This window comes from Helianthus annuus, chromosome 14, assembly GCF_002127325.2.
Source record: "Helianthus annuus cultivar XRQ/B chromosome 14, HanXRQr2.0-SUNRISE, whole genome shotgun sequence".
Taxonomy (NCBI): domain Eukaryota; kingdom Viridiplantae; phylum Streptophyta; class Magnoliopsida; order Asterales; family Asteraceae; genus Helianthus; species Helianthus annuus.
In genome coordinates this window covers 61,196,444-61,221,408 of record NC_035446.2, presented here as the reverse complement: position 1 = coordinate 61,221,408, position 24,965 = coordinate 61,196,444, and the positions used below count along the sequence as shown (strand labels likewise).

Genomic DNA, 24,965 nt, shown 5'->3' with positions numbered 1-24,965 from the left:
TTGGATGAGCTTTTCCATTTCTTCTTATTGACTTTTTAACCTCCTCGTCTCCTTTTTAGAAAAGTAACAACAAAGTGGCTTTTTCATTTCTCGTTTTCAATGGCTAAAAAACTCTTTTTCACCTTATTACCCAAACACGATTTTACAAAAAAAAATCATTTTTTCAAAAAATCAAAAAGTCATAACCAGGTAAAATAGGTAAAATCAAAAAATCATTTATACATACAAAGTAGAAACACAAGGAACGTTGAAAAGCAACAAACGGCGGCGAACCGGGCAACAAGAATTAGGGTTTCTCTCCACCCATCCAATCCAATGGGCAAATCGGCAAGAAAGAAGCCCCGACTCCCAAAATCAAACCCTAAATCTGAACAAGACCCAACATCTGACCCACCCCCAATCATCCTCAGCAGCGACGATGAAGCCGACGATGACCTAAGCTTGAAAATCGTTCAAAAAGCAATGCTACGAGCCTGTGGCAACGAACCAAGCACCAATCCCTCATCATCTGTTGCAGAAGTGAAGAAAAAGAGAAAGAAGATGAAGGAAAAGGAGGAGAAGATTGGAGTACACGTTAATGTGGTAAGTAGTTTGAATTGGATTGGATTGAGTTGAGTTATGTTATGTTGTGTGTAGATTTAATGCAGGAGGTTATTGAGTTTAATTGTTTAGGAATTGGGTTTATTTTTGTTTCCATTTAGGACTTGAAAGTTTGGGTTTTTATAGCTTTGTTTATTTAAGTTAATAAGTAGTTTATGAATTTGATGTTTTAAATGATGGTATAAACAACTTGTTGTGAAGTAATGGCTACTCTGTGCAAGTTGGTTTGTAAAGGAATTGAATTTTAGTGAAGCGTTTGGCGGGAAGTTTGTTTATTTTTGTTTGTTTAGTAGACGAATGAAAGGTTATTTATGTTTTTTTTTAGAATATTAATGGATGGACAAGAACACTTTTGTTTTAACGAACAAACGGACATGAACAAGAAAGTCCGTTTGTTGAGTGTTTGTGTTTAAATTAATGAACACGAACAAGCATAGTTTGTGTTTGTTGGTTTAACCTATGTTGTCAAAGACGCAAGGCGCAGGCGAGGCGCACCAGCCTCGCCCGGAGCCTAGGTGCAAGGCGCAAAAAAAGCGTGGGCTTTTTTAAGAAAAGCGCACATAGAGAAAAAAATATAAAAAATATGTTATGCTTTGAAAATAAATAAGATTCCACATATAAAATTAAAAGCGCAGGTGAGTTTCTGAGCTGAAATTTGGTTGAACTCGTGCGGCACGAATGCAGCTCCGAAAACCCGGGCCCGCGTGAGGCAGTTTTTGCACGCGCTTGGTTTCGTTTTTTTCCCAGTTTTTCCACTTATCCACTGCGCCTCAGCACTGTTTTTGCGCCTAGGCGCACGCCTTTTTGCACCCCAGCGGCGTTTTTTCAAAAAAAACCCATTTTTGCGCCTAGGCTACCACCGGGCGCTATAGGTGCGCCTCGCCGCGCCCGAGCGCCTAGGCGCGCGCTTTTTGCGCTTTTGACAACATAGGGTTTAACTCAACATGGATGTGGTTATGGTGCTAACTTTATAGGTTTGTTTACATTTGTTTAGAATATTAACGAACGGACACGAACACATTCATTGTTTTAACGAACGGAGTCACGGAAACGGACAAGAAATATGTTTGTGTTTGGTCGGACGAGTTAAATGAACGGACACGAACAAGTCTTGTTTGTGTTCGTTAGGTTTGTTTACAGCCTTAGCAGCAACTGAACAAGGATATGGTGGTGGTGCTAACTGCTAAGTGCTAACTCTATAGGTTTATTTGTTCTTTTAGGGTGAGGATGTGGAGGCAAAGGAGGATGATGTCGCACCAGTAGACGCTGATGCAACAATGGAGACAGACCCATCAGAGAAATCTGATAATATCGTTCTGCGAAAGCTTCTTGTGAGTTGACTCGACTTGTTGTGATTATACAAATGAATATGACCTCTGTTCTATGTTAACGAGTTACTAATCTTCAGCGGGGTCCAAGGTATTTTGATCCTCCGGACAACAGCTGGGGAAATTGCTATAATTGTGGTGAAGGCGGCCATACAGCTGCAAACTGTACGTCAGCAAAGCGCAAGAAGCCTTGTTTCGTTTGTGGGAGTTTGGAGCATAATGTGAAGCAGTGCAACAAGGTTAGGATTAGTAAATAAAGTTTATGTTATTTGTTACACATGTGGATACGGGTAAACATGAGTCGGGCCGGTTACGTTTCAGACTTTCAGTTCATCTGAAACTCATTAATAATTGTTAGTTTTACTTCATGGTAGGGGAAAGATTGCTTTATCTGCAAGAAAGGTGGTCATCGTGCAAAAGATTGCCCCGAGAAATCCAATTTTGCATCTCACAGTTCCAAAGTTTGTTTGAAATGTGGCGATTCTGGACATGAAATGTTCTCATGTAAGGGCAAATATTCTCCAGATGACCTCAAGGTCAGTACCGTTATGTTGTATGTATCTATTTCTGTTTCATATATCTACATATGTGTTTCATGTAAGCTTCTTTTTTAACGAAATTTATATATATATATATATATATTTGTCAACCATAGATCAACTTCTTACATTTTTCATCTTTTTCAGGAAATACAATGTTATGTTTGCAAGTGTTTTGGCCATCTTTGCTGTGCAAATTTTGCTGGTGAAGGCCCAAAAGAGGTTTCATGTTACAGATGTGGTCAGTTGGGCCATTCTGGTTGGGTAATTTCTTCGAACTGCTTTTTAAATCGTACCCATTTACACATACAATTTGATCGATATTATGTGTTTACATATTGCATGTTTTATTTAGTCTTATATGCCAGTTTTATTAACAGGAATGTGCGAGAGTGCATGCAGAAACAACCAGTAATGGAACTCCTAGTTCTTGCTACAAGTGTGGGCAGGAAGGTCACATGGCACGTAAATGCACTACTTCTGCTAAGGTAACAGGTTTTTGCTACTTTTTGCTTTGGGCTGGGTCGGATTGATCTTAAACATGTTTTTTTTGGTGTTTTTGAATTTTTTTATACATGAGTGTGCCAAAAATGATCACAGAAGTATCATATTTCAATAATAATATAGTTTAAAGGGGAATTGGCTTGTAATAATCCCACCTCAGAATATTCCTTCCACCAGTCCCACCTTTCACCTATTTTTCCTACAATGGTCCCCCGTTAAAAAAACTAACGGAGTTAAGTTTTTTTTCAAATTACAAACAGATTTTTTAGGGCTTTTGATTAGAACGATGATACGAGTCCATTGATGTAAAACTTACTTCGAAATGGTGCTCCAAGTGACTTGATTTTGGTTAATTGGAAATTTAAACACCCGAATTGAAGCACCGTTTTCATCGTTTGGAGCATCGTTTCGAGGCAAGTTTTACATCAATGGACTCGTATCGTTGTTCTAATCAAAAGCCCTAAAAAATCTGTTTGTAATTTGGAAAAAAACTTAACCTCGTTAAGTTTTTTTAACGGGGGACCATTGTAGGAAAAATATGTGAAAGGTGGGACTGGTGGGGGGAATATTCTGAGGTGGGATTATTAATGGCCAATAAGGTCTAGGTGGGATTATTACAGGCCAATTTCCCTAGTTTAAAATGAGCTAGGAGGTTGTATGCATTAAAATCGATGTTTTGACTTTTGAGAGATTTTCAACCCATTTGGCTTTCAGCCAAACTTTTTGCATGACCTACATGGACTAGGGGTGTACATGAGCCGAGCCGGAGCTCGCTAAAGTTGAGCTTGGCTTGTTTAATTTAAGAGATCTCAAGCTCGGCTCGTTTTGAGTTCATTTCTAAAGCTCGAGTTGGGCTCGTGCTTGACTCGTTTATTATTCATTAATTATCTTTTGTTATCTATACTTGTCATCATTTGTATGCATGTTTATATATTTAATTTCTATATAAAACGTATTGTATGTTACTTGTCTATTTTTATCATGATTTTACATATTATATTAGTCATAGTTATCAAAGGCGCGAAGCGCACTCTAGACGCATAGGCACCGATTAGGGCCTAGGCGATAGGTGCAAAAAAAGCGTGGGCCCGAGAAAAAAAAGCGCACTTAAAAGAAAAAAATTAAAAATATATTTTGTAATGAAAAATAATATTTTCTTCAAATAAATTAAGCAAAACTTGAATGTAACTCCAAAAAAAAGAATATAAAAATAAAATAACAATAAAAATAAAATAAAATTTGCCTATTAAGAATTTACTTGATAAAAAAACATTATGTGTGTCTCCTAATTTGCTTTCAACAAGAATGTGGGTCGTTCAAAAAGAAAACAATAATTGCCTATGAAGAGTTTAGGCAACACGAACTGAACAGTCCTGATATTAAGGACTGAATAATCTTGGTGATAATGTGATATACGAACTTAAACTTACAGCCCTATAAATACTGCAGAAAAAGTGGAAATTACCAATTAAAAAAAATAAAAAGCATGAAACAATAAATACGCATGGGATGAAATGTCTGCGCTATAATTACCTAGGAACCATAAGCGCATTTAATGCGAGTCGCCCAGAAAAAGCGCCTAGGCGCCAAAAGCGCTCGCTTTTGACAACTCTGATATTAGTTATAAATAAGTATATGTTTAATTTACTAAATGAGTAAATTACGATTTTGGCCCCTGTGGTTATATCACTTTTACCCTTTTAACTCAAAAAGGAATCTTTTAACATCTGAGTCCCCAAAATTTTTTTCTAACCCTTTTGGCCCCCAATATCTTTTTTTCTAACCCTTTTGGCCCCTGAAAGTAAATGGGTGGGGTTAGCGTTAGGGGCCAAAAGGGTTAGAAAAAAAGACCTTGGGGGCGACGTTAAAAGATTCCTTTTTGGGCTAAAAGGGTAAAAGTGATATAACCACAGGGGACAAAATCGTAATTTACTCTTACTAAATTAAAAAGTGCAAATAATAGACTCGACGGCGAGCCTAGTCGAGCTCGAAATGTGAAGTTAGAGTTCGATTATTAAAAGAGAGTCAACACGAGCTCGAGCTACTCGTTTAAGCTCGGCTCGATTTAAGCTTTTAGCGATCCTATCTTTAGAAACTCAGGAGCGACTCAGCTCGTTTACATATTTGTCACCTCGATAACTTACTATCTTTATAACAAGTTTTTAAGTGGTTTGTTTCTCTGATATACTAGAAGGAAAAGAAGAAAGGCGAATCTCCGAGCTTTAAGAAGAACCACTCGAGGGGTAAACATGGAAGCCATTTAGGAGTCAGATCTGTGCCTAATGCGCGTAAAAGAAATAAAACACAGTATGGTGAACCAAGTTCATCTCAACCGAAACCAAGGGGTAGTAGGGGTGGTTGGATAACCGAAGATCCTGGTGACTATAACCACAATAACCATGGTTGGGGATCTCCAAAGACCCCGGTTAGGTATAAATCTAACGATAGATTTCATGGCAGTGGTTATAAATCTTCTAATGATAGATACCATGGCGGTAGTGGTTATAATAACACAGGCTACCATAGCAATCAGGGAAGATATCATTACGACAGTCCAGTAGTATCTAATGGATATCAACAGAGGTTTTCTGCATCGAGATTTGGAAACTCGACTAATTATGGAAAACAACGAGAATATGGTTGGGATTATTAGTTTCCGGCTACTAATGGAACCACTCGGGCAAGTTCAGTTCGTGGAGATTGTGAAATATTAGTTTCCTGCCCTGTTGTTTTTTGTACGCCTTTGCAAGTCGAGCGATCACCAAGTATTGGTTTATCTTTAGCAAATCATTTTGTCATTTTTATAGATTAATTTTATAAAAAAAAATATGAAGAGCAATTTTTTTCTTTTAAATTATTGTTTTGTATTTTTGGGAATTATATTTTAAGGTGTATGGATGCTGCTGCTGCTGATGAATATCATTAAGCTTTACATGAACTCTGCCATTTTATTGTATATTTATTTTCATTTTTATGTTAGGGTGGACATAAAAACCCTAATCACACAGATTGGACAAGCTTGGTACCATAATGGCACCAAAAAGTACTGTTCTTGAAAATCGCAAGTATGGTTATCGGTACCAAAAAGTGTCTGGTACTGTCCGGTCTGGTATGTTACGGTACCGATACGAAATGGTATGTTACGGTACCGATACGAAAGTACCAATCCCGAATAACGCAACAAGTGGGTACCGAATTGGTACTGAAAATGGTTTGGTACCAGGTATCATTTGCTCATCCCCAACATGGATAGTCTTCGTGGTAATTATTCTAGTTTTTATTCTTCAAAAATTACACCTTTGGTTGGAAACAGGAGTGTAATTTCATAAAACAAGGATTTTCATGTTTTAAAACTAACATTTTTTACACTCAAATACTATCTTACCTCGCACTTACAAAGATTTAAACTTATACCACTTTGGAACACATAGAAATTGGTTTGGTAAAGGTGAATTCGTTTAATGGTTTTTATTTCAATGGTAGTGTAATAACAAGGGCAAATTTGTAATCATAAGAAAACAATCATCATCATACTCATTAAATCCCACCAATAGCAAAGCTAAGGTAGGGTCTGAGGAGGGTAAGATATACACAACTTTACCTCTACCCCGTAGGAATAGAGAGGCTGCTTCCAGTGAGACCCTCGGCTCGATAATCATAAGAAAACAATGTGATGATTAATAGTACAAGTTGTTTTACAAGCAACATCATGACCCATTTGACCAAACAAAATTTGCTTTTTGATATTGTAGGCTAATCATGTTACAAAAAACAGGGATTAGAAATTGTCTGTAAGTGTTTACCAATTAACCAAATGCACAAGGTTAGGTAATAACTTTCTGATGGGATCATGAGAATTTAACTCTTCAAGGAACAAGAGTGGACATTTATAAGTAAAATGTTTATTTTTATAAAATTCAAGGGTGTGAATTTCTCACACGAATTCATCACAACTTTCTTTATTGAATAACCTCCGCACACAAATTACATAGACCCTAACAATTGTAACTTACTCATCAATGCACCTAATTAGACTCAAATAGGAATGAACTCGGTAGCGTACTAGTACCGAATGTACACTGGCAGCCGTACCAAAAGTGCTTGGTACGGTACCCTATGACATTTGAAGGTAAATCAATTCAAAATACCGGTATCACACTCAACCGAAAGTACCAATCCCGAAAATGACAAAAAATAGGGTACCGAAAATGACCCGGTACAGTACGGTTCGGTACCAGTATCGGGTACTATTTACTCGTCCCTAGACTCAAATTAGGAAACGGATAAACATACTAAATTAATAAAGTAATCCTATCTTTCAAACTTCTTATGTTTTAGCCCTTCAACTTCACATATGAACTAGTTAGGATATGCTTCAAATAATATAATCTGTTATAGTTTAAATAATTTATGAATTATGCCACACAGTAAATGGTTACAGAATACAGAGAACGAACCGTATCGTGTTTAATAATTTGAACAAAACTACTTTAAATACATTTGTATTTTCTTAATTATATAAAAAACTTAATTACTTCTATTTTCATGTTAAACATGCAAGTCATAATAAATTATAAATATCAAAATAATGTTATATACGCATGTCATGTCTTGGTTGTTCATGCATGACGATTTTAGCGCAGAGTTCAACCTGCAGACTTGACCCGTTTAGCACCCTACGTTATGGAGCGAATGGATAATAATATTATAAGAATAATTTATCATATTTTAATACAACTGATATTAATTTTACAAGCAAATCACATATACGACGTCGTCTAAACATGTGTTTAAAGTCGCTATTCGTTATCACAGTTACACATTATTCATCAAATATGTGATGGAAATATTATCCAAATTGGTCTTTAACATCAACAAAGGCGCAGTTGAAGATGAACAGTTGCAAAGAAAAGAAAAACAACAAATATAGTCATCTTAAAACCGAAACTTAAAAGACGGAGGCAGGCAGGCAGCATTTAACAGTTTCTGCAGATTTCCGAAAGATCATCCCATTTGCTGGTAGATCCGTGAAACGCCGAAATGTGTTTGTTGGAATCGATGCAACAGTCCTCGCCAAGGCCACGAATCGGGTCACTCACCACACAATGATCATACTTACTACGGTCTGCATTTGAACCCGAACTAAACCAGCTTAAGTCCAACAGACGATCGGGCCATGAGTAGTTTATGTGGTTCGCGTTGTTCTCAGATTGCTTGGCATCAGGTTCCTCTGCTTCTTGTTTAACTAAACACAAAAAGAAATTAATCACAAGAATAGAAATAGACTTGGGCCAATCAGATGGCAATTTCGACCCACTTATGATTGAATAGTTATTTTCTTTTTTATATTAGTTTAAACAAAACAGATATAAAAAAAAAAAAACAGTTTTGTCACCTGAAACAGCTTCAATAGATTGATGTTCATCCAATGAGCTTCCACTTAGATGAGGAGTATATTCACTCAAAACCGAAGCAGCAGAATGGCCCAAAGGCGACATAGAATCCCAATCGTCATCCTGTTGAGACGAGCTGTCAGTGGCAACATCACGTTGCACAACTGTAGCATTCAAATCATTATAACCGCTCTTCGACGTTTTCAGATTTTGGGATTGTAATAACACTGCCTCTAACAACCCGCTGTCCCTATCTGACTTTGTTTGGTCAACCAACGTTGACTGTTCGATTATAGTATCAACAGATTCAAGGGACGGCAACGGGGAAGAAGGTGCAGCGTTAAAGCTACCCATTTGGGTAGAATATTGGAGTGAAGGGAGCTCCATCTTCTGGGCCCACAAAGTGGGCCCTGAAGAAGAAGTGTTGCCATTAATATAGGCATGGCTGCCTGAAAATAAGCACAATGATGATGGTACGTCCCCACTGTTCATGTCTTGATTATATAACTGATCACCTGTCGGGAAATATTCATATTCACTGGGACCACCATCAAAAACCATATATGTATCGGGTCTCCTGACCCGTTTCAGCATTGGGAACAGAATATTATTATTATTATTACAGGCACTGGATCCCAGCCCATGTGGAAAATCAAGAAAATTGCCTTCGGGTAAATCAAAAATGCTTGATCCATACAACTCGTGATTTAATTCCAAATTCTTGAACTCGCAATCTGGAATGTGGAAGGCGTTATTTGGTAGGATTTCAGCGTGTGATGCATCGAATGTGACCATGTTTTGGGTTTGGGTATTGTCGTTTAGTGTTTGCAAACAGATGTCAGGAGGGTAAATCGGTAATCCAGCACGCTGTCTTCTTTTGGTTCTCGTGTTCCAGAAATTCTTGATTTCGTTATCTGTACGTCCCGGTAACTGAAAAAGAAAAGTTACGACGAGTTCAGTAAATAATAAGTAAAATGTGTATTTTTCAAACCCATTATAACTAGAGGTGGAAAAATGGTCAAGTTGGGTAGCGGGTCAAAACTGGTTTCATTTTTTGAAATTTATTAAAACGACCAATATATTGATAAATGCACCATCATATCAAAAGAAAACCGATTCAGATAAACAAAACAAATCACATTGTTAAATTATCATCCAAAATCTACCAAAGTACCAACAAGAGAAGATACAAAAATAAAAAAATGAAGAACACTTTCCACAAAGATAATTTATATTCCAGTCATAACTCATAACAAACTTTATATCATAGTTATAGCCATATATAATAACATAACCAACACAGCCTCAGATGTCCAAACAAAATCTCATACAACAGAACATCAACATTTTCAAAAAGTCTGCATGTTATTAAGAACTCAAGAAAAATGATGTCACCAGTGGAACTTGCATACGAGATCTAGTTCCCCTCGCACTTCAAAAAATAGTTATTAACTTAAAAAATGAACTGAATATTCCCTTGATTTGATAGTTCTGTTTACCAGCCATCCAGAACTCTGACATAGCAATACCAAGGGTAAAATGCATAAAATGACAACCAATATTTGTTTTATTACCGTTCATAGCTAGAAACCTACTTCTTCACAGAAAACAACAATTCACTTCTAAATTCTTCCATTTATTTTCTAATTTCCTAAGATATATGTGTAAATAGGATGTTTATGAAACTAACCAAAATATAGGGGATAAATTTGTAAGTTGAAAATTTGAAATCCCTCATTTCTTCAAATTTGTAATTCCTGATCACTTATTCTCTTTAAATCCTTTTAGACCCATTTTCAAATGAAAATTTGGAATCCCTGATAAATTTGTAAAGTGTATAAACCCAACGGTGTGGCTTTGTGAGGGTGGGTCGTGGAGTGACGTGGCCTCGTGGCCACGATTTGTACACCGCCCGGGGTGTCATGAACGTGAGGGTTGTGGAGTCTTCCACAATGACCACAAACCCTTGTGATCATTGAAAAGAGCCGTTGGCTCTTTTAAAATTAAAAAAAAAAAATCCTTTTATCCTATTTAATCAAACCATTTTCACATTTCACACTTCACAATCTTCTTTCTTTCACAAACACTACTCAATCTCCTTTCAATCAAATGGTCGAACACGAAGAAATAACATTGGCGAAGGCTTGGCTTCGTCTCGCCGAAAACAAGGTTCGAGGCTCTTGTGAGATATGGGATAAAATGCTTGAAGTATATCATGAAAAAATGGGTAACAAAACACGCAAGGTATACGAGATCATGAACAGGTGGCATATAATCCAAATCAATGGTGCCAAGTTTGACACAATGCTCAAAGAGGCGATTCAGGTGGCCCAAAACGAGGAGGAAGCCATTCAGGTGGCCCCTCGTGAGTGTAAATGAACATACGGGCACAAAGAATTTGACTCTCTCCCTCCCTCCCTCCTTCCATCTCTCTCTCTCTCTCTCGCATGCCCCACCTGTACAAAAAGCACTTGAAGCGGTACCACCCCATCATGAGATCGACACAGTTCCCATCCTCTCGCACCTCATGCTCAAGTGCGCTTAACTGAGCATGGTTTTACTTCTGAGACGTATGTTACATCTCAAGCTATGGTTCCCAAAAATTAAACAAGATTTTAAAGTAACTCATAGTATACATATTGGGGTTTATTTATCACCAGAACCAAATGTGAATCCTTTTCAGTAAATACTTTTGTTGTCATGCACGTAAGAGGAGTTGGGTGCACAAGCTTTGTAATCTAATATAGGGGTTGTTTGTTTAGCTCATAATGGGGTTCTTAATGGTTCAGACCTCTTACTGGTTCAGCACTTAATGGTTCAGACTGTTTGTTTTGCGAGCAGGTGTCTGAATGGTTCAGACATTTGCCTCTGAATGGTTTAGCATTATGCTGAGTCTGAATGATTAAGACCTCTAATCTGAATTGGTCAGACATTTGCCTCTGAACGGTTAAGCATTATACTGGCTCTTAATGGTTCAGACCTCTTACTGGTTCAACACTTAATGGTTCAGACCTCGTACTGGTTCAGCACTTAACCATTCAGAAGTTGCCAAACAGCCCCAAAATCTATTTCCCATTGACCTTGACTTATACGTACATATAATCAACCCAACATAAGGGGGAATCTTGAATCAACACTATGTATGGACATATATAAATGTGGAATATTAAATACAGAAACAGATGCCAGAGTTGCTACTAATATTTAGCAGTAGGCATACGTTGTATGATTAACCTCATATTTTTAGAAACCTCAAACCAAACCTCATAAGTGGTCAGGCCAAAATCCAAACCTACACTAACCTCATATAACGGTTAACCTTAACTAGTGGTTAACCTATGTTTCAGTTAGAAGTTAACCTCAACCTTGGTCCAGGAAGCCGAGATGTGAGGCGAAGGCACTAGCTCCGCATGCGCAACACAACCAACATTCATAGATGCTTATAAATTATACGTAGATAATATTTACTACCATTTTAATCCTTGAACACCCAAAAATAAGATAATAAAAGGTAGTACAGCATAATAACATACACTGCATTAACTATCCTATTTGTAAGATTTTTTTTAATCTCTATGTACAACCCAAGAAACAAAATACTACAACTAAAACACTAATTGCTTTTATAAAGCCAAAGTAGTGACATAATTGGTTAGGAATGAAATGATGAATTAGCCTCTCTAATCTCCTAAATATCTTCTATTTTCTCTCCTAATCTTTTGACCCAAAAGTGGTACATAACAACACACTTTTTAAAACCAAGACGGCAAGACCTCAATAGGCAATACAAAAGAAAACAAGACCTAGAAAACTGATAGTACGTTATAACCGGCTAGCAAAAAGATTCAAGAGAACTAAGTGGGAGCATTAGGTTTCAACTCATAAAAAGAATAAGTTTGGATTGAAGTCGTAAATGAAGTTCGGGATTTTCTGATTTAGTTTATTACAAATTTTGACTTTTGGAACCATTAATATATGGTGAACTTAGTATGGAACAGAGAAAATATGAAATGGAATATACACACACAGAGACATGCACACATAGATACATATTCATATGCATGAATGTAAATTTGCATCCAAGATATCATTGCAGTCATGCTTAATATGCAACTACGACACCTAAGAAACTCGATTCATTTAAAGAAATCGTAAGGTGCGACAATTCATACACAAATCAACATGTAAATGTGATAAATAGTAAAATTAGAAACCCCGTGAAGTAAAACAGGCACGTACCTCAATAGCCATGCGGGCCCATTTGTTACCCATCTTAGCATGGAGTTCAACGATTCGTTGCTCCTCCTCAGGCGTAAATGAACCTTTTTTTAGATCAGGTCTTAAGTGATTCGCCCACCGTAACCGACAGCTTTTACCACAACGGTAAAGCCCAGAATTCTTCTGAACCGCATTCCAGTTTCCTTCTCCATGTTTGTTCACATAATCCAGCAATATTGCATCTTCAGCAGATGTCCATGGACCTTTCTTGAGAGTTCCATTTCCTACCATGTTTCTTTCAATGCTAACCTCATCCATCCCGGGTGAATTGATGCAATCCCGGGACATTATCATGTCCTCGCTTTCACTTGTCATGTTGCTCATCTTCATAACACAAAAACAATTATCTATCAACTATCAGTAACTATTCAACGATGCATCACGACTTGCATATTTGGACGTGTGCTTTGAAAGTGATATCGAATAACAAGAATCAAATAATCAGCTATAACAAAACAATAGTATTATATTATATAAATGTACTCATGCCTACTTAAATATGTAAACAAATTTAATGGCATTCAATGTACAGAAATATCTGATCAACTGATAAAACAAGGCTAAAATAACTTTTTACTACTTTGTAACAGATGATTAAATAAATACTGATGAGATATTCATTATGAAGCATTAATATCAACAACCTATGCTATCTAAGCAAGTAAGAAAAATTAAATGACAAAATTCACATATCAGACTGTTGACATCAATTAACCCAATTATAAACCCTACAATTAGAAATAAACCTAACATCTAAAGCCTCTTCAACCCTCACGCAAACACTTATACAGTCAAATCAAGTAAAAAATTTCATAAATGAAAAAACAAAACTAGCATACTAAAAGTAGATAAACACACACAGAAACCACAAATTCAGCTTTTACCTCACCGAGATTTGCTGAACAATCATCAATTCCTGATCACCTGACCACAATTATCGATGCGAACACACACAGAAACCTAAAACCGAGGAGATTATTGATGAATTGAATCAAATAGTAGGTAAAACGAGTAGAAAAAGACCTAGATCTAGTTTCATTTAACAGAAAAAGGAAGATTAAAGATGAAGAATGGATGTGAAGTGGAGAAATTGAGGAAAGTGAAACACGATTGAATGATTTGATTCGATATTTAGCCGTGATCAGTGAGGAAAAAGACGGAGGAACCAATCATAGAGTTTTTTCAAGGGTTGGAGTTGAAGAAGATACAGAGAGATTTCATCGACATTTTAGAGAGAGAGAGAGAGAGAGAGAGAGGCGTAAAGGTATGCTGTGTGTGAGAGAGAGAGAGAGATATACATGTATGTGTGTGTATGTATAGAGAGAGAAAGAGGAGGGATGGAGTGTACCAGCTTCGCGTACTCTCAGGTTCCTTTTTGGACTTCTAAACCTTGTTTTACTACTACTTTATTAATTATTAATTTATTAATTCTTTTTTACTTTTTATATATAAAAATATCTATACTGTATAATAAAAGAAATGAGTTAATTACATAGTTAGTCTTTGTGGTTTGCACAAAGTAACATACTTAGGTACTAATAGTTTAAAATCACATTCTAGGGTATTAACTTTTTATTTTGTAACGTTTGGAGGTATTAACGTTATTTGTAGGTTTAAAATCACATTCTATTAGTACCTAAGTATGTTATTTTGTGCAAACCACATGGACTAACTATGTTAATACCCTAGAAGTTAATACCCTAGAAGGTGATTTTAAACTATTAGTAACTAAGTATGTCATTTTGTGCAAACCACAGGGACTAACTATGTAATTAACTCTAAAAGAAATCGTTGAGTGAAATATTATTTTTTTGTTAATTTTAATTAAAAAATAAATATACAATTTTATTGGAAATAATTTATTTGAAATATTATCTATATCTATATTCAATTACAAATGAATTTAATATAAATTTAAATAGGAGATAATACAATATTTTGATATCTTCATCATATAATAATGACTAAAATATTAAATTTTAATAGTGTTCATCAATTTGGGACGTATAATTTGAGTTTAATTTTGTATTTGAAATTGTGAATTAAGTTAGCTTTATAGAATTTACGTACACTTCATTAATTATTTTTTTAAGAGAGAATCAATACTAATCAAAGCTAATTATAATTTCATTTGTTAGGGTCAAGTTTAGATAAATATGGACTTTTATCATATATAGATATTAATTTGTAATGCTTCAAGAAGAATCGAGTATACCTGTTAGTTTTTTTAAGATAGAATTTTTTTATTATTTGATATATAAAATTAGATTTCTTTGTGTAATACACGGGGTTTTTAAAGACATAAATTTTTTATTATTTACTATACAAATTTTAAAGACATAATTTTTTTTATTATTTACTATACAAAATACATTTATTTGGGTTTTAAAAATATATTTTTTATCATTTAGTATAGAAAATTAGATTTATTCAGCTCGTGCAATACACGAGGTTTTTTAACATATAACTTTTTTTTATTATTTTACATACAAAATTACATTTATTCAACCCACAAGGTTTTTTAAAATATAAATTTTTTATTATTTAGTATACAAAATTACATTTATTCAACCCGTGTAATACACAAGGTTTTTAAAGATATATTTTTTTATTATTTGTTATATAAAATTACATTTATTCAATCGGTACAATACATTGGGTTTTTAAAGATATAACTTCTTATTATCTAATGTATAAAATTACATTTATTCAACCCGTATAATAAATAATATTTTTATAAATATATTATTTTACTGTTTAAAATATATAATTATCTTTATTCAACCCGTGTAATACACAGGGTACTCTAGAGTCTAGTCTACTACTCTCTATATATAGAAGATTTCGTGGTGGCGGCGGCAACGGTAACGATAGTGGTAGCAATGGTGGTAACGGAAGGGCGTATTTTATTTACTTAATTGTTTTACGTTACGTAAAGATTGTGTCTGATTCGTGCATTGTTAAGTAAAAAGACGGCGGCGGAGACAATGATGATGGGAAAGGCTGTGATGGCGGCAATGATAAGAATAGTGGCGACGTTATTGCTGGCAGTGATGATGACGTAAGAGTATAATTTAAATACTTTGTTTATTAATTGTTTGACTTTATATAAAAAATATCTTTGGTCCCAGTTGAGAGACGGTGATGGCAGTAGCGATGATGACAGGAAAGGTGGTGTGGCGGCAATGATAGGAACCGTGGCCGCGCAATTACATTTGTTTATTTTCTACTTTAATTACCACCCACGGTACTGTCAACCCGACTTGTGGTCGTGTTACTACTCACAGTGTAGTAACAAATTTTGTATACAAAACCCCAACATACCGACGATAATTGTAGAACACAAATACTCAATCACTGTTAAATATAAATTAAAAAAATTGAAGTTTTGTAAAAACAGTTTACAAAAAGAAGGATTACTCACATTGTTATCTTAGGGTTTTCCTTTATGATTTCCTGGTGATTATCTATTAATTACACAATGCACACGCGTTAGTATAATAACCCAATATTTACATTAGTTATACCCACCCCGAGACAGAACTCCAACGACTACGTCGGGCAGAGCCTCAACAGCCGTTACGGAGCACTAGATCAATCGGGCAGCGTATCTAATACGTAACCGGGGGTTATGATACTTACAACGAGGCAGAACTTCGTTATTTAGGGGGGTATTATGCCCGATATTATTTTTGCTATGCAGAATATTGAGAGAGAGATCGAGAGAATGAACGATTTGAAATTGAAAGCCGATGGCCCCTTTTTCAGGGCTGGTCGACGGGTTTGTTGCGCCCTGCGAAAACCACTCAAGGGGCTTACGCGCCCCGCGACATAGGGTGTCTACGGCGTAGCTATGGCGGGTCATACGTATAGGTTTGCCGCGTATATGACACGTGGCGGCTTAGGGTGCGGCCTGGTGTCCAGGCGCTCGCGGCCCGCGTAGGATCACAAGTAGTATGTCGCGGCCCGCGACAGACTTATTTTTATTGTTTTTTTTATTTTTATAAAATTAAAGGTATTTAGGGCCATTTTTCGTATTCGGGGCATATTTTAGGACGTCTGGGGACATTCTAAATATATTAGGGGTGTCGGAAATAAATTTGGAGGGTTGTTATAAAGTGGCACCCATCGTGAGCGTAGTATAGCGTTGGTAAGATACCGAGGTTGTCCAAGGACACAGGAGCTTTTAGTACCGGTTTATCCTCAACGTCTAATCAATCTAAAATTTTTGAGAAAATATTTGAAACATGAAAATAAAAACTAAAAATTGTGAAATAAAATAAAATAAAAACAGATAGACAAGATGAATTACTTGGATCTGACTCGCCTTTAATGTATCCTTTGATGATTTTCGCACTTTCGGACTTTTTAAGAGATTACTCTCAACCCAGTGGTTTGAGTCAACAAGGATACAATCCCAAAGGATCGGAATATTGAAACATAATTAATTAAGTTATTAATGCGAAAAGTGGTAGGCCCCTCTTTTGAAGGTGACGTTACCCTCGGCTAAGTGGTTTGAAGGGATACAATCCCAAGTAGCCGGTTTAATGTATTAATAGTAGTTTCCATATGAGATGTTCAAGCTATTCACACCCCCGCCATCCAATACCAGTGGGTATTGAATGAGGTCCTAGTAAGCTTGAACCAGGTCCTTGTAGGATCTATACGCTAAACAAGGCAAGAACCTTACTAAACCATTCCCTTAACCCCCGACCAGGTAGCCAACATGCCTCGATATAGACCGTAGAGACATGAATGATGCAATCTTTTACTTTATATAGACAGTAAAGTAATGCCAAGACACCACAGACAAATGATAAAGAAAATTCACCTTCAACATAAGAAACTAGTTATTAAAGTCATTAATACAAAACTAAATAAAAAGTACCGAAAGATTAAAAATCAAAAGTAATACATAAAAGACTTGTCGTCACCAAGTGATGTAAGAGGCTTAACCAAACATGGCTTTTGATTGGTAAGAACCCTTACGATCAATCTTGGATCCCGAGACTACTACACACTCTAAAGATGGATGATGGTGGTGGGTGTTGGTGTTGTAGTGGTGGCAAAATGGGAGAGTAGTGGTTTGCCAAAGGATGCCTTTGAAGTAAACCAAGCACCCCTATTTATATCCTGCACAGAGCTCTGGCCACGGCCTCGTGTCCAGTGGGCACGCCCCCGTGGCCAGCCTTTCCTCTTCATTCATTAAATGCAGTTGTCAGTAAAGGGTCCCACACGGCTCCGTGTCCAATGGGCACGACCCCGTGGTCAGAATCGTATCTGTACTATCAAGATTTTGCAAGATTCTGTGTATCTTAGCGTTAACCACACCCCCGTGTTGAGCTGGGCACGCCCCCATGGTGGGCGTAGAAGCTTCTGTCACACCCCCAAATTACCACCTAGGGCGTGTCCCTAATGGAGGTGTAACGATTCAACAACGAGCCACCAATCACATCAAACACAAGACATAATGTGTTAAAATACCCAAACAAAAGAAATGTATCGTTTGAAAAGTTAAACCAAAACCAAAATACTGAGCGGAAGCATAAAAGTGTAAATGTATAAATGTGTCGAAACCCAATCAATATAAATGTTTATCATGACCATAACCACTCCAGCAGCATCAGACAGCAAGTTCCCAAGTTCCTTCAGTAATTACCTACAAGCATGTAAACAAGTGTGTCAGACTACGCTGGTGAGTTCAAGGTTTGTGTTTGTTTACCAAGTTGTGTTACCGATCAAGTGAGTAAAACAGTTTACAAAATGATATGTTGTTTGTTGTTATGATGTTGTCGTGTTGATGTTGCTCATGTTAGATACCCTAGGGAGTGTGCCCATAAGTATCCGGGGAGTGGGTACCCCTTAACGACCGTTTGCTATGTTGCCTTCGTTAGATACCCTAGGGAGAGTGCCCATATGTATCCGAGGAGTGTGCCTCTAACAACCATAGCCATACCCAGATAATTAGTTCACGCCCGTCCTTACGGCCCGGTGTGAGGTTTCCCACCTAATAGCGCTATCAACTAATCACCCCCATTGCCCTCCAGGCAATGACCAAAACCGATTAAGTTATTTACCCAATGTTTCCCTTCCAAATGTTTACCAGTTGTCCCAAACCACCGGGACGCATGCTTGAGAAAAGTGCAGTGAACTCACCTTTGGTTTGCTCGGTTAGAATTAAGTATGTGTTCACAGTTTGATCAACCCAATCCTAGTATGGTTTCAGTACCAGTCAGTTACTTACACACATAAATCACATATTCTTGTTATGCAAGTAATGAACAACACTTACTATTACACGAGCTATAACGAGTATTCAAGTTATATACACCTTTACTTCACAAACCCATATACCATAATGCCACATATTAACAACTCAATTACCATTTACATACACATAGTTGGTTCACGTATACGCTCACATCACAAATTCATACCACACCTGACACATAGCAAGTTAACGCCCACTGTTCGACCCAACCGGTTCCAGCCCAGCCAGCATTCGGCCCAATATTCAATCCGTCCCTACGCTGCCCATTAGTTAACCACTTACGTTTAATACCAACAGTGCCGCCCAATAATTTGCCAATCTAACCTATCATGTGTTAAGTCCAAACCCTCTACCCAGCTTATGGTTTGTTCCCCTCATGTCCGGCCCAACCGCCCAAACGCCACCCTTTAATAATTCGGCATTCCCTCTAATTTACATACCAGTGTTCGGCCCATTACAATAACTATCAACAAAGTGTGAGTGTGTGTGTGTCATCGGAGCCCAGCCCATAACATTACGTGGCTGTCCAGAACATCACGTAGCCCATGTATGAGTATGAGTGTGTTGTGATCCACTGAATGGTGTGTGAGGCCCATTACGGAAAATCGCTCCCAAACCAAGCCATATTAATTAACCAGCCTACTGAATTACTATCTCAATTATTCTACCATTACGGCATCATCATTCAAAATCAAATTATTGACAATTATCATCAGCATCTTCACGATAATATTCATCATCATTCCAGTCCAATTTTCATGCATCGATCAAAGAGCTAGAACTATATAATCTATTCATTATGATCACACATGAACACAACGTGATGCACCGATTCTCACGCACATTTATTTAATCACATCATCATCATACATCGACGTACATATCAGATAGCACATTCAACCAATGATTTATCATGATGATCAACCGATACCCTATTATCATTATTAGATTACCACCGACTTTACTAATCTAACCCTCGAATCCATGCATATTGTTATAATTCTTAGACTCCCACATAAGTATTCACGTATCATCGAGTAACAACAGACAACAACTAATTCACAAGATCCTATTCCATATGATTCACATAACAGATTCAGGTCTATACCACATCAACATACATATATAATTTGTTAAGTCCAGATTACACATAAACGAAATCATCAATTAGGAATCAATATGAATGTGGGTTTACTAACCAGATCACTCGATCCACCAGGAGAATGCCTCGGGGGGGGGGGTTTCTTGCTGCCGAACAAGTCAGGTGGAGCCGCACGAAGAAGATGGAGGATGGTAGGGGTTTGTTTTAGTTTTAGGCTAATCCAGCATCTAATAGAAGTATAATACGTATACAAATAGCTAAGATTTGGGGCGGTTTATGTTATTAGCCGAGATAATGGGTTTAAGCCTCTAATTGGGCCGCCACAATATTAAAAGAGGCGATTTGTTGATATCGGCCCATGTGAGATAGTATCAGAGGTCCAATGAAATCAAGTTTAGTCAAAAGCTGATTGTTTTGCTTCGAGTTGTGGTTTGTGTCAGAAGACCTCACATGAAGTGTTCATATTTAATTTAGAGTAGTGATCTTTTTGGTCCAATTGGATTTGAAATGTATTGATATTGTCGGCTTAATGGGATTGGAGTTAAGGAATTGCATGAGTTACTAATCAATTCAAAGTTTGTGTCAGTACATCACATGAAACCCAATCATTAGCTTAAGTTACATGGACACCAATATATTTAAACATATTATTATATAAATATTGCTTGTTGTATGATGTAGGATAATCTGATGTATAACAACCTTAGAATTTACTAATTAAATAAATTGGAATAGCATTTACCAATTCAATCTATAAAAAAAAATCAAACATAACGTACAACGAAATGTAAACACCGGATTGTAAACAGATGACACATAAAACAGATGACGCGTAAAGGAAAGGTCTTGGAGTCTCGGGGTGTCACATCATCCCCAACTTGAAAGAAATTTCGTCCCGAAATTGGCAAGCGTCAAGTGTGAGAAATCAGAGTTGTTGCGGGTTTTGCTCAGTTGTGGCATCATCCCCAACTTGAAGAGGAATCTCGCCCCGAAATTTAGCAAACAGTCACTGAGGAAGCTAGTTTTGTTAAGCGTTTTCGCGGGGTATCACATCATCCCCAACTTGAAAGAATTTTCGTCCCGAAAAAAATTGATCTAAAACAATGGTTTGAAGTAAGTTCCGACGAACTCGATCTATAGATACTTTACAACACCTGGGGGGCTAATCTTGTGATCAGTGGAAATCATGGTATGGTGGTTAGCGTTTTGTTATATCAGTTGCCAATCAAAGAAACAGGGAATTAATGAGGTTCGTACAAAGAATCGAGCGAAACAGGGGTCCATTAAACATCCGAAGGATTTGGCCAGCAAATTTGTTGTCAAAAAGTAATTTCCAGTAGTGGTGCATAGCGGCATGGCACAACAGGGAGGTTCGTTAAATTGCGGTCGCGTGAGTGTATAATTTGTTCAGAACAGAGTTTGGTGGGTAAAGGTTAGTGTTGCAAAACGACATACACGTGTAACTGTGACTGCTTCCCTTCCAGCGGCGATGACAAGTGAAAGTGATAAGGTTCGTCTACAGGGATGCGTGGGTATAGTTCTCCTAATCCCGTGTTCGTTCGGAAGTTTCATCTAGCGATGCCATTCATGGATAAGTGGAAGACACTCGATCTTAAACTGATAAGGATTCCCCACTGGGGAGAGGGGACGCACGATTTTCCGGTTGCAGAGAATTTTCCGCTTGACACCTAGATAACCAAGTCCATGTCAACGACCATGTCAAAACTTACAAGAGTGTTGCATCAACCGATAGAGGCATTGCATCAACCCATAGGCACCGGATAGTACAAAGGCCAGCGAGAGGTTTACCATAATTAAGGTAACTGTCGTAGAGTCAAAGATGTGACTCTTGTGGTGCAAGGGTAAAAAGAGGTAAGGTGACGACTCAGTACAAGAAAGTGTTCAGGTTTATCACGTTGAGAACGATTAACTACCAGGTTCATACACAAACAGGGAAGAACCCCTCTTACACTCGTTAAGCCTCATTGGGATTTGCATGCACCACGCGTTATTATTATGTGTGCACCCATGATAATAAGGCGGTTTGCATACTCCTCTCGATGCTTCTTAACTTATGTTTGAAGTTTCTTCCACTCCAATCAACACAAAACAAGCACTACCAACAAGATTAAAATTTACTAGATACAAGTGTTATGTTGCACTAACAATGTGTCATGATGTCTACCATGTCGTATCGTGCATGCTATATATGTAGTTACGTTTACTAGACCTATAAGTATAAGCTAAGGAGGAACGAACCTTGCAGTCTGAAGCTGAGTGTCATGGTCATCGTTTGGATCAATTCGGTTATAGTCTGGTTTTATGAAAACGTTTTTAAAACCGAGTTCTCTATAACCAGTGGCTCTGATACCAAACTGTCACACCCCCAAATTACCACCTAGGGCGTGTCCCTAATGGAGGTGTAACGATTCAACAACGAGCCACCAATCACATCAAACACAAGACATAATGTGTTAAAATACCCAAACAAAAGAAATGTATCGTTTGAAAAGTTAAACCAAAACCAAAATACTGAGCGGAAGCATAAAAGTGTAAATGTATAAATGTGTCGAAACCCAATCAATATAAATGTTTATCATGACCATAACCACTCCAGCAGCATCAGACAGCAAGTTCCCAAGTTCCTTCAGTAATTACCTACAAGCATGTAAACAAGTGTGTCAGACTACGCTGGTGAGTTCAAGGTTTGTGTTTGTTTACCAAGTTGTGTTACCGATCAAGTGAGTAAAACAGTTTACAAAATGATATGTTGTTTGTTGTTATGATGTTGTCGTGTTGATGTTGCTCATGTTAGATACCCTAGGGAGTGTGCCCATAAGTATCCGGGGAGTGGGTACCCCTTAACGACCGTTTGCTATGTTGCCTTCGTTAGATACCCTAGGGAGAGTGCCCATATGTATCCGAGGAGTGTGCCTCTAACAACCATAGCCATACCCAGATAATTAGTTCACGCCCGTCCTTACGGCTCGGTGTGAGGTTTCCCACCTAATAGCGCTATCAACTAATCACCCCCATTGCCCTCCAGGCAATGACCAAAACCGATTAAGTTATTTACCCAATGTTTCCCTTCCAAATGTTTACCAGTTGTCCCAAACCACCGGGACGCATGCTTGAGAAAAGTGCAGTGAACTCACCTTTGGTTTGCTCGGTTAGAATTAAGTATGTGTTCACAGTTTGATCAACCCAATCCTAGTATGGTTTCAGTACCAGTCAGTTACTTACACACATAAATCACATATTCTTGTTATGCAAGTAATGAACAACACTTACTATTACACGAGCTATAACGAGTATTCAAGTTATATACACCTTTACTTCACAAACCCATATACCATAATGCCACATATTAACAACTCAATTACCATTTACATACACATAGTTGGTTCACGTATACGCTCACATCACAAATTCATACCACACCTGACACATAGCAAGTTAACGCCCACTGTTCGACCCAACCGGTTCCAGCCCAGCCAGCATTCGGCCCAATATTCAATCCGTCCCTACGCTGCCCATTAGTTAACCACTTACGTTTAATACCAACAGTGCCGCCCAATAATTTGCCAATCTAACCTATCATGTGTTAAGTCCAAACCCTCTACCCAGCTTATGGTTTGTTCCCCTCATGTCCGGCCCAACCGCCCAAACGCCACCCTTTAATAATTCGGCATTCCCTCTAATTTACATACCAGTGTTCGGCCCATTACAATAACTATCAACAAAGTGTGAGTGTGTGTGTGTCATCGGAGCCCAGCCCATAACATTACGTGGCTGTCCAGAACATCACGTAGCCCATGTATGAGTATGAGTGTGTTGTGATCCACTGAATGGTGTGTGAGGCCCATTACGGAAAATCGCTCCCAAACCAAGCCATATTAATTAACCAGCCTACTGAATTACTATCTCAATTATTCTACCATTACGGCATCATCATTCAAAATCAAATTATTGACAATTATCATCAGCATCTTCACGATAATATTCATCATCATTCCAGTCCAATTTTCATGCATCGATCAAAGAGCTAGAACTATATAATCTATTCATTATGATCACACATGAACACAACGTGATGCACCGATTCTCACGCACATTTATTTAATCACATCATCATCATACATCGACGTACATATCAGATAGCACATTCAACCAATGATTTATCATGATGATCAACCGATACCCTATTATCATTATTAGATTACCACCGACTTTACTAATCTAACCCTCGAATCCATGCATATTGTTATAATTCTTAGACTCCCACATAAGTATTCACGTATCATCGAGTAACAACAGACAACAACTAATTCACAAGATCCTATTCCATATGATTCACATAACAGATTCAGGTCTATACCACATCAACATACATATATAATTTGTTAAGTCCAGATTACACATAAACGAAATCATCAATTAGGAATCAATATGAATGTGGGTTTACTAACCAGATCACTCGATCCACCAGGAGAATGCCTCGGGGGGGGGGGGGGTTTCTTGCTGCCGAACAAGTCAGGTGGAGCCGCACGAAGAAGATGGAGGATGGTAGGGGTTTGTTTTAGTTTTAGGCTAATCCAGCATCTAATAGAAGTATAATACGTATACAAATAGCTAAGATTTGGGGCGGTTTATGTTATTAGCCGAGATAATGGGTTTAAGCCTCTAATTGGGCCGCCACAATATTAAAAGAGGCGATTTGTTGATATCGGCCCATGTGAGATAGTATCAGAGGTCCAATGAAATCAAGTTTAGTCAAAAGCTGATTGTTTTGCTTCGAGTTGTGGTTTGTGTCAGAAGACCTCACATGAAGTGTTCATATTTAATTTAGAGTAGTGATCTTTTTGGTCCAATTGGATTTGAAATGTATTGATATTGTCGGCTTAATGGGATTGGAGTTAAGGAATTGCATGAGTTACTAATCAATTCAAA

General features: G+C 37.5%; 2 protein-coding genes across 3 annotated transcripts; one reads left to right on the top strand and one right to left on the bottom strand.

The window, feature by feature from the left end:
- Positions 1-223: 223 nt before the first annotated feature.
- Positions 224-5,909, top strand: LOC110940206 (protein AIR1). 2 transcript variants are annotated; one of them, XM_022181760.2, is made up of 7 exons: positions 224-582; positions 1,821-1,931; positions 2,009-2,167; positions 2,303-2,464; positions 2,615-2,731; positions 2,848-2,955; positions 5,166-5,909. In XM_022181760.2, exons 1-7 carry the CDS (start codon positions 316-318, stop codon positions 5,622-5,624), a joined length of 1,383 nt encoding a protein of 460 aa, XP_022037452.1. In that variant the 5' UTR covers positions 224-315; the 3' UTR covers positions 5,625-5,909. The 2 variants fall into 2 exon arrangements, with proteins under 2 accessions (XP_022037452.1, XP_022037451.1); XM_022181759.2 differs by having other exon boundaries at positions 5,163-5,909.
- Positions 5,910-7,697: 1,788 nt separating this feature from the next.
- Positions 7,698-13,933, bottom strand: LOC110940207 (transcription factor GAMYB). The gene is made up of 4 exons (XM_022181761.2): positions 13,527-13,933; positions 12,604-12,966; positions 8,367-9,294; positions 7,698-8,216 (listed from the first exon to the last, which is right to left on the bottom strand). Exons 2-4 carry the CDS (start codon positions 12,964-12,966, stop codon positions 7,948-7,950), a joined length of 1,560 nt encoding a protein of 519 aa, XP_022037453.1. The 5' UTR covers positions 13,527-13,933; the 3' UTR covers positions 7,698-7,947.
- Between the last annotated feature and the right edge of the window lie 11,032 nt (positions 13,934-24,965).

Coding starts and splice junctions, on each gene's coding strand:
- LOC110940206 (XM_022181759.2), top strand. CDS start 316: ATGGGCAAATCGGCAAGAAAGAAGCCCCGACTCCCAAAATCAAACCCT. Junction 2,465..2,614: donor ATTCTCCAGATGACCTCAAG/GTCAGTACCGTT, acceptor CATCTTTTTCAG/GAAATACAATGTTATGTTTG. Junction 2,956..5,162: donor AATGCACTACTTCTGCTAAG/GTAACAGGTTTT, acceptor CTGATATACTAG/AAGGAAAAGAAGAAAGGCGA.
- LOC110940207 (XM_022181761.2), bottom strand. CDS start 12,966: ATGAGCAACATGACAAGTGAAAGCGAGGACATGATAATGTCCCGGGAT. Junction 9,295..12,603: donor GGGCCCGCATGGCTATTGAG/GTACGTGCCTGT, acceptor TTTCTTTTTCAG/TTACCGGGACGTACAGATAA. Junction 8,217..8,366: donor ATCTATTGAAGCTGTTTCAG/GTGACAAAACTG, acceptor TTTTGTGTTTAG/TTAAACAAGAAGCAGAGGAA.